Source organism: Hakea prostrata, unplaced genomic scaffold (assembly GCF_041222555.1).
Source record: "Hakea prostrata isolate BN-2017 unplaced genomic scaffold, UWA_Hpros_2 contig_13, whole genome shotgun sequence".
NCBI lineage: Eukaryota > Viridiplantae > Streptophyta > Magnoliopsida > Proteales > Proteaceae > Hakea > Hakea prostrata.
Window position 1 is genome coordinate 845,836 of NW_028291132.1, and position 8,985 is coordinate 854,820.

General features: G+C 36.7%; 1 protein-coding gene across 1 annotated transcript; it reads right to left on the reverse strand.

Annotated features, from left to right (window-relative positions):
- Positions 1-3,724: 3,724 nt before the first annotated feature.
- Positions 3,725-8,687, reverse strand: LOC148999357 (uncharacterized). The gene is made up of 3 exons (XM_089141237.1): positions 8,354-8,687; positions 7,831-8,244; positions 3,725-4,730 (listed from the first exon to the last, which is right to left on the reverse strand). Exons 1-3 carry the CDS (start codon positions 8,654-8,656, stop codon positions 3,792-3,794), a joined length of 1,656 nt encoding a protein of 551 aa, XP_088997363.1. The 5' UTR covers positions 8,657-8,687; the 3' UTR covers positions 3,725-3,791.
- Between the last annotated feature and the right edge of the window lie 298 nt (positions 8,688-8,985).

Below are 8,985 nucleotides of genomic sequence, written 5' to 3' on the forward strand. Positions count from 1 at the left end.
TGCAATAAACAAGCCAATCAACCACTGAGATACAATTATAAACACTATAAAATGTGAGGAAACATGTCTAAAATTCAAACATTTTATTACAATTCGGTGTATCTAATAAAATTTCATTCTTCCATCAATAAATAGCACATACAACAACACAATGAAAATTAAAGGTGTAAAAAAAAAAAATATTGATGGAATATGATGTCTTGGTAGTTATTTTAAATTGATGAGCTATGGATAAGTAACTCCAAATATTGTGGATTACCTCTTGCTAGTTACTCTAAATTGATAAGCTATGGGACCTGGTTACTGAGAATGGCATTTGTAAGACTGAGTTGAATGCCAGGAATTACACTTCTATGGGGTTTAGTGATATACTTATAAAAGCTATAACATCTAACTCCCAGAGTAATATTTTTCTTTTTAAAGCACAACTGAAAAATGATAAAGCCTTAGAGAAACTTCAGATATCGAATTATATCATATTACTAGAGAACTATAGAAACTTCAGAGAAATTAAAATATGCCGTTTAATAGAAGCCTTAACCGACTTATGTAGCTTAATGAAAGTAGACAAGAAATTCATAAATGACACATTTATTTTCACCTTTATGAGAGGTGACAAGCAAGTGCAAAATTTTTGTTCTCCTATCTAATTTCATTATTTTGTTTTTGGCTTTCTCAATTAAAATTTTACATTACATCTATGGAGACTGCCTATTTAAGCATTGTTATATATGTTTGAAGAATTAAATTGGGAAAAAGATCATTGAAGGGCAGTTTGGCTTCAAATTTTAATAAAGGCTTCAGAGCTATATTGCAACTTCTGATGATGAGGCCATGTTGGAATGGGTTACAAACTCAGCATAAGATTTGTGCCCCATTATCTGTATTCATTCCACACACAAATAATAATAAAGAAATAAATAAAATAATAATAAAAAGAAAATCAATGGTGTACAACATCAAATACAAAATTCACTAACAATACCTTCACAACCAATCTAATAGAACTGAAAATGTGACTCATTCCCTGAATTTTATATTATAAGAAACACAACTATAAAATAGCTGAATAAATGAAACTGTAAAAGGTATATCTTTCCTTAACCATTTACAACATGTTAGGTGCCCAACTAGAATTAACTTCAGCTAAAAATATTTTAGGGATGAGCAAAAGAATTCTAAGAGTCAACTTGATCATATCTTTGACAATTGACACCATCAAGAGTTCCATCCCAAAAGCATACTTTTTTACAATTCGTATAGGCCCCTACTGTCTTTAGGTTTAAACTTGAAGTATGGCTACAATTTTGCAATTTTGGATCATCTATTGAGATCATTATCTTCACATTCATTCTAATTTTCTAAAATCACTTCAACTATTAGTTCTAATGTCTAACATCATGATGCTATTCCCTGCAAGATAAAGGATTTGAGGATGCTAAGCCAGTTATAGTAGCTTTGAAAAGTAAAGGGATCCGTACAATAATTGTAGCTTTCTACCATCAGTTCATTTTAAGAGGATCTGCAATTAAAGCTTTTGGATATTTTAAGAGCAGCTCCAACATCTAAGTGTTGTTGGAGGAGTTTCGGATTGCCTTCTTTCATTGTATAAGATGGTTAGGGAAAGAGAAAGAATTGATGTCTCTGGTGAATAATAAATAAAGGGAGGGGAGTGCAAGAGAGAAGCCAGAAATTGTAGATGAAGTTATCTTTGAGAAGTGAGATGGAAGGGTGTCTGTTTCTTTTTCAACCCTATTCTGTCTTCTCAACTCTTGATTTGGTTGTTGTATCTTTGTAACTTGTAAGCATTCCTATTTACAATGCAAGCATTTAAGTCTTCTTTTTCTTTCAATTAACCCCATTTTCATCATCTCCTTCTTCCTAGAAAAGTAGTAGTATGTATCAAGCTTTGGCATTTGTTATCAAACATGAGAATCGAACAATGGTATTGATGAGCTTAGTTGCAGACACAAATAATAATAGTTTCATCTCTTCCAATCGATCAGCCTAAACCAATCCTGAACTGATGAAAGAAAACTAAAAAACTGAATAATAATGAAAAATGGTTGAAATAAGCCTGGATTCTTAGAGACCTGCTCCAGCCTAATTAAAACACTTGATAGCAAATAGATAAAGGAACAGGACTCTAACTAAACTAACTAATAAAGTGAATCCCGTATTTTTGGATGGTCATCAACTTATAAAAGAGGTCTATTGCATCAATAAACTTAAATATAAAAGCTCAAGGCCCATAAAACCTAATCGTTAATAGCAGAAGAAACTATATTCAGAAACAGCAGAAATTATGTAATAGCAGAAATTATGTAACTCCTAGAAACAGAGCTACAATAACACCATATTCAGCAGAAAAGAAAAATGCAAGGCTACTTGTTAATCAAGTAAAAACAGATACCAAAGTTACTGGAAGCATGTTCTAATACTTCAGGTGAGTGAACTACTTGAAGGGATCTGCTAACCTCCAATAAACTACTTCACAGTTCACTCACTGTCATGAGACAGTCAAATGGGATCTAGAGCATTAAATCCCCCCTTTTTAGGGGGAGAAAGAATGTTATGATATTTAAACTCATTTTCTAAGTTAAGCCACTTCAAAAGAAATGACCCAAAAAACACTATCGAACCTATGGATTAAGTAAAAGGCATTGAAAAGAAAATATGACCAGATAATTAGCTACTTACAAATTCAATGGCTGAAAACATTAGACCAATAGTAGTTCAAAATCAAGGGAAACAGGGTTGTTTAACATCTACCAAGCTACCATAATGCTCTCTATTTTCAAAAACAACATGACTTGTTTTAACCTTGACAATATAAAAATACCACAACATGATTGTAACGTTCAAACACAAGCACACCATTGGCAGTCAAAATATCATCGAAATTTATAAGAAATTAGGTACATTCTAGTGCATAGAAGAAGCAGCATCATACCCCATGAATTTCAAAATTTGGAAAAGTGTGAGAATGAACTGTTAAGAGGGAAGCACAATCATTCAAGATACAAGAAAGAAAAGATAGAAAAGATTATGCACAATATATAGGGCAATCATTGAAGGTTTTACAGCTTACCAAGGAAGCGAATGCAAGATGCGTTGCAGGAAGCCAAATGCGTTTGCAGGATGGAGTGAAGAAGAAAACGAAGGAAAGCCCTGTTTCCTTTGGTTTTGCTTGTTCGCAGGTTTGTCTCTTATAAACCTATCGCAGGATCTCTCTCAGAAATCTGCTGGCTATCTCTCTCCTCCAAGTTAGGCTCAAACGAGAATGAAAAAGAAGAGGGTACGTTTCCCTAGATTTTTGGAATGTTGAGCTCGTCGTTGGAAGAATCAGGATCTTTAGCAGATTCTCTCTCTTTCTTAGGTTTCGTTCTCAGGGAAATGAAGAAGACAAAATGAAAAAAGACGATTAGTTTTCCTCGATTTTTCATTTCAAATTGCTTCTTTGAACCGGTTTGTTTTTTAGCCGAACTGAATGAGCAGAACCGAATGAACCGATTATTTCACTTAAAACCAAAAAAACTCACGTGTTGTAAATCAATAACTGAAATTTATTTTTATTTGCTGGCTCAATTTGAGCTGTTTCGCTTAATGCACACCACTGAAGCAACATCCCGTTATTGTACCCAAAAAAAAGAAAGAAATAGATGTCGGAGGACCCAAAACTCCTAAAAAAGTGGGTTCAAGTGAATATATAAATTTTATTTTTCAGTAATTAATTAATCAATCAATTGAATTAGGTATTTCATTACTATGTACAAAGAAAGATTCATTCGTTACAATAATCTGCCCTTGTTTTCTTGTGTTGAAACCGGAGCTGTTACAAAAATTGAATCCAACGACCTGTCCTTGTTTGCTCGTGTTGAAACCGGAGCTGTTACAAAAATTGAATCCAACGGCCTGTCTTTGTTCGCTCGTGTTGAAATCGGAGCTGTTACAAAAATTGAATCCAACGATCTGTCTTTGTTTGCTTGGGTTGAAACTGGAGCTGTTACGAAAATTGAATCCAAGTCATCAACGTTAACGGCTGCCACCTTAGAAGAACTGACCTTAACCGAAGAGGAAGGCGAACGGCTCCTGTAAGGTACTCTCACGTTTATTGTGGTTTGGCTGGATACATGAACATTCTGCTGCTGCTTCTGATGATGAGGATGGTGGTGGTGGTGGTGGTGATGCTCATAGCCTTCAGAATCCTCATCTTGCTGCAGCTGTTGTTGCTTTTCTTTGATTACTTCTTCTTTCTTAAGGTCAGAAGGGGGCAAGAAGAACTCCTTTGACAGACCCCAAACGTTGAAATCAAATTCTTCAATGGACCAGAGTTCTTCCATCTTGGTCCGAGAATGGGTCTCGGAGCTCTCACCGAACCGGAACAGCGAAGCGGTGGTCCGACCACCATGGGCGATGTTGACACCATCAATGCATCGATAATCATGGATGCGAGAAACCATGGTTGTCTCCCAGAAAACGCTGTCATGGCTGGCTGGCTTGATGCGAAGGAGGTGAGAGTCCTCTAACTGCACCAAAAGGCCCGTTCTCTGACTGAAATATCCCCACACTGTGTGTCTGATGATGTCTACGTTGTTTCCGCTCCTGGCTCTCAACGATGATGGTTCTGCTTCTAGTTTCAGTACGAAGCAGTCTTCTTCGTTGATCGTTCTCTCCCCTATACACACCGATTCCGAGAATAGATTGGCCGTCATCCGTGGATCCAAACCCTGTTTGAAAATTCAAACACAATACATCAATATTTACAATACTTAGTTCTCTTCTACCCAACCCCCCCCCCCCCAAAAAAAAAAAAAAAAAAACCCTTACTGTACTTGGCTTGAGATTAATTGGGAAATGCTTGAGACGATCATACATGGCGAATTGGCTTCAAAGTAGGGATACAAATCCTCTGAGTCCGGGCATCCAACCATTAGATGCCTTGCCAGTGGTACCAAAATTCGTTACTGGGTATCACGGGCTAGGCATCCAGTGGCGGATGACCTCTCAATTTAAACTACAACACTGTAGGGTTGGGCTGGGCTTTTTAAATCCATGACTATGATATTAAATATCCTAACTCTACCTTGGCTTTGGCGCTATCTCTACAACGTCAAACCTAGGTTAGGCACTTAACCTTGACCTTGACCGTGATCCTAATCCTAATCACAAAAAGATTGAGCCATGCATAATTTTTTTATTGTTGTTCTACTTTCATGAAAAACAACTTACAAGGGATAGGGTGAACTAGGTCAGATGAGTCAATCTTACTCCAAATGCTCAACTCTAACTAGAAACTTATCTTTATCAAAGCCTCCATGGTTCTGCCCTAATTTACTATTCTTATAATTTTGAATCTAAAACTTATTTAACCTTTAGTTCAATATTAAATCAAATCAAATCATCGAGAGCAAACTTGCACACCTTGTTTCTATTTTTGAACACAAAAGACTGAAATGAGAAATTCCAACCACTACAATACCTTAATGGACAATTTCATTAGTCCCATTTTTATAGGTCAAACTTGAGGGGTTGTTTAGTTGGCAAAAGACCAATACCTGCACATTGGAAGTTAGAGTTCAATCCTCTCAAGGTCACGGGCAAAGTCCTGCCATATATTTAATATATATAATAGCTACTCTTCAGAAATATATTTAAATTATATGTAATATTTAGTCTCTCAAGAGTAGTCAAGGTGTGCCACTCAGATGAATCCCGATTAAAAAAACCAAAAATTAAATAAAATAAAAGAATCTCGTGGATCCAGCGATGGATTCTACCCGGATTAGTTGGCACGTCGTACGTCAAGTCTCTCTCCATCCTCTACCTTGGCCCCCAGGTGCAAATCTCGCTCCAGGCCCACTTTAGCAAAAAAATGAATGGAAAAGAAAATTCCATCTGATCTGTATGGTTTGCAATGCTAGCACCCACGAGGTTCACTGGAACATGTAAACGTTGGCAGTTGGCTTGCAAAAATTATTCTGAGTTTATTTATTTAACTAATTATCGGATAAAGAGGAAAGAGAGAGGGTTTTAGCCTTGGAATAAATCTTTATCTTAGAAAATAGAAAGCTTCATTCTAACAATAATAATAATGTGTCAAGAAGGCAAGCGTGACCTGGATATCACTTCATTTTGGATATTACACGACAGGGATCAATGATCGAAAGAGGTGAACTATGAGTTAGGATCCTCAACTTTTGAGTGTGGAAAGATAATTAATCTTATTTGACGTTTTCCATATCACATATATAAGAGAAACCTCAGTTCTTAACACGGAAGGTAACTCTGGAGGGTCTAGGAGGATTTGAGGTTAGAAGAACCACACTCGTGATAATCAATTGAAAGTTAACTAGTGGGTCTTCTTGTTAATACCAAAATATACTACCGGTAGCAGTCTCTATTTGAAATCTTGTTGAGGAATCTGTTCAAACACTTGAAAAGTTGTTGTAATCACTATACTTTGTCAGAGCTGAAACATATAGAGGTACTTTCTTTAAGGTATTTAGACATCCCGATTTGTGCAATATGTGTTCCAAATATATCTTCACTCCAAGATGAGTCAACCCAAACCTTTAAGGTTGCACCCCCATAAAGGTTACTTAAGGTGTAATTAGGTTATATTCACTGCTTACTAGAATAACAACAGGAAGAGAGAGAGAAAGTAAAAAATAAACTAAAAAATAGGTTTATATAGAGCCCCAAAGGCTATGGGTAAAAAGGTAAGGTCACCTCCCTTTGTGAGGGTACCTATTTAACTCACCAACCCGTCCCTAAGTTCTAAATCATATAGAATTATTAATATTTATTAACATATAGCTATATAACCCTGTTTGGGTCACACTAGGGTTCAAGCTTTGTTCGCGTCACATAGAGTTCGATCCTTAACCCCAAAAATATATTACATAGGTCCTTACCATAGATAAACAAGATAATCAACTCCTTTCTGTCTGATGTAGGACTAAAGTTTCCGTTATGAAAATCATAAGATAAAAGCTATGATTAAAAAATATATTTAAATAAAAAAATAATATACATAAAATTTTAAACATATTTCCAATAATCTAAGAAGACTAAGGAGATTTTAAGTTGGAGCCTCTAGCCCTTTAAATCTTTCACTTTCCCTTTCCCTTTCCCTTTCCCATTCACTACCTTTCCCATTCACTAGGTCAATGTGCTCCCCATATAATTGAAAAAAAAAAAAAAAATTAACCAAAGGGAAGATGATTGGTGATGGTTTTGAATAATTCTTCTACTCTAAAATTTTAGATTCAAAGTAAAATTAGGATAAAAAACTCATGCACCACAAGTGTGTGAACAATTTCTTAGTGCATTTTTCCTGTCTAAAGTGCACAAGAGCCTACTGCTGAGGGTCTAGGTTCTAATCTTCTCGTCACTCTTCCCTCTTCACCTAAAATACAAGGACATCACTCTGAATCTGGTAGAGAAGTGAAAGACACTTGTAAATCCTAGGCAGTAAAGAACCCTAAATCAAGAGTATGTGTTCTAATACAAGGAAGCCAAGAATAATTTTGGGCCACAATCATTGAATCTATTGTAAAAATTTGCAGAGAGAGCAATTTCTTGAAGACTCTTGTAAATCCTAGGCAGGAAAGAACCCTAAATCAAGGGTATGGTGTTCTCATACAAGGAAGCCAAGAATAATTTTGGGCCACACACATTGAATCTATTATAAAAATTTGCAGAGAAAGAGAGAGCAATTTCTGTGGATGTAACACTTAAAAGGCTAGAAAATTGTTCTTTGGACTCTATTTTTGTGGAAATCTTTGGCATCAAGTTGGCCTCAAGCTAAAAGTCATAGAGATTTACCTGTAAGGAACGGCGAAGGGGTCGAGGTGGACCCCTGGATGCACGAGAATGGTGCCAAGGCGTCTGTCTCCACGCCACCTTCCCATCACTCCCAGCAGTGATCTTACAACCTGATACCATCAGCTCCAAGCACCAGAAATCCGGTCTCTTCTGCCACAGCACAAACCCTCCAACCTCTGCAACTCCACCATGTCCATGCCCATGCCCATGCCCATGCCCATGCCTTCCTCCCTTATTGTGAACTTTCATCATCATCAACCCTTTGTTGCCACCAGTATCATCACCAGTGATTGTTTCCGTGGTAGTCATCTTAACCTTTCCAACTGCATACATACTCTCAATTGAATCCAAAGCTGTATCCCCTCCCATAGCTGCAATGTATTGCTGCACTATGTACTTCGCCATTGAAGATTCCTGCAAATAATATCAAACCCACTTCATGATCAATCCCTACTGAACCATCATGGAAATCTGAAATTTAATGCAGAGAATGAAATAACTAAAGAATTATCACAAAACTTACGATGGGATTATCTTTGATCTTGTCTCTTGTGATGGAAGAGTGACTATTACAGATGGGGAGAGGGATGAGAGGAGCACCAATCACACTCATTAAGAGCTGTAAATCGGTGCTCCGACCACCACCACCTGCGGCGGACGCCGTTGCCGATGATCTGTGGACATGGGATTTCATCCATGACTTCATGTTGTGCCATGACAGGCCACTGTTCTTGGTGTTGCACCCAAACATCTCCTCAGGGACGGGCACTTCCAGCACTGTTTCCAATCCATCTTCTCGATCATAATTCGGACAAAGCTTTCTCATCAGGAAGAAACAATCAGAAGACACAGAGAAGAGAAACCCCTGAAGGATCTGAAGAAGAACAAAAGACATTAACCTTAGACTATAACATTAAGACATGCTGTGATGTAGGCCCATTTTCTCCTTCTTCTTCTCAGTCGACTGTCGTGATCGCACGCATATCTAATCCTATATCTTTATCTTTCTCCTTTTATCCTTGGGTTTAAAAAGTTTCCATCTTTAAACTCTTTAATTAATTAATTTAATTATAAAATTATTAATACTTAAATATAGGTTCATCCCTACCTTATACCTTAGAAGTATTTAATATTCAAAATCAATTTCATTTCTTT

What these genes read in the sequence shown, in the direction of transcription:
- LOC148999357 (XM_089141237.1), bottom strand. Translation starts at nt 8,656, where the DNA reads ATGAGAAAGCTTTGTCCGAATTATGATCGAGAAGATGGATTGGAAACA. An exon ending in AGATCAAAGATAATCCCATC is followed by an intron (nt 8,245 to 8,353) that starts GTAAGTTTTGTG and finishes TATTATTTGCAG; the next exon opens with GAATCTTCAATGGCGAAGTA. An exon ending in CCCTTCGCCGTTCCTTACAG is followed by an intron (nt 4,731 to 7,830) that starts GTAAATCTCTAT and finishes ATTTTCAAACAG; the next exon opens with GGTTTGGATCCACGGATGAC.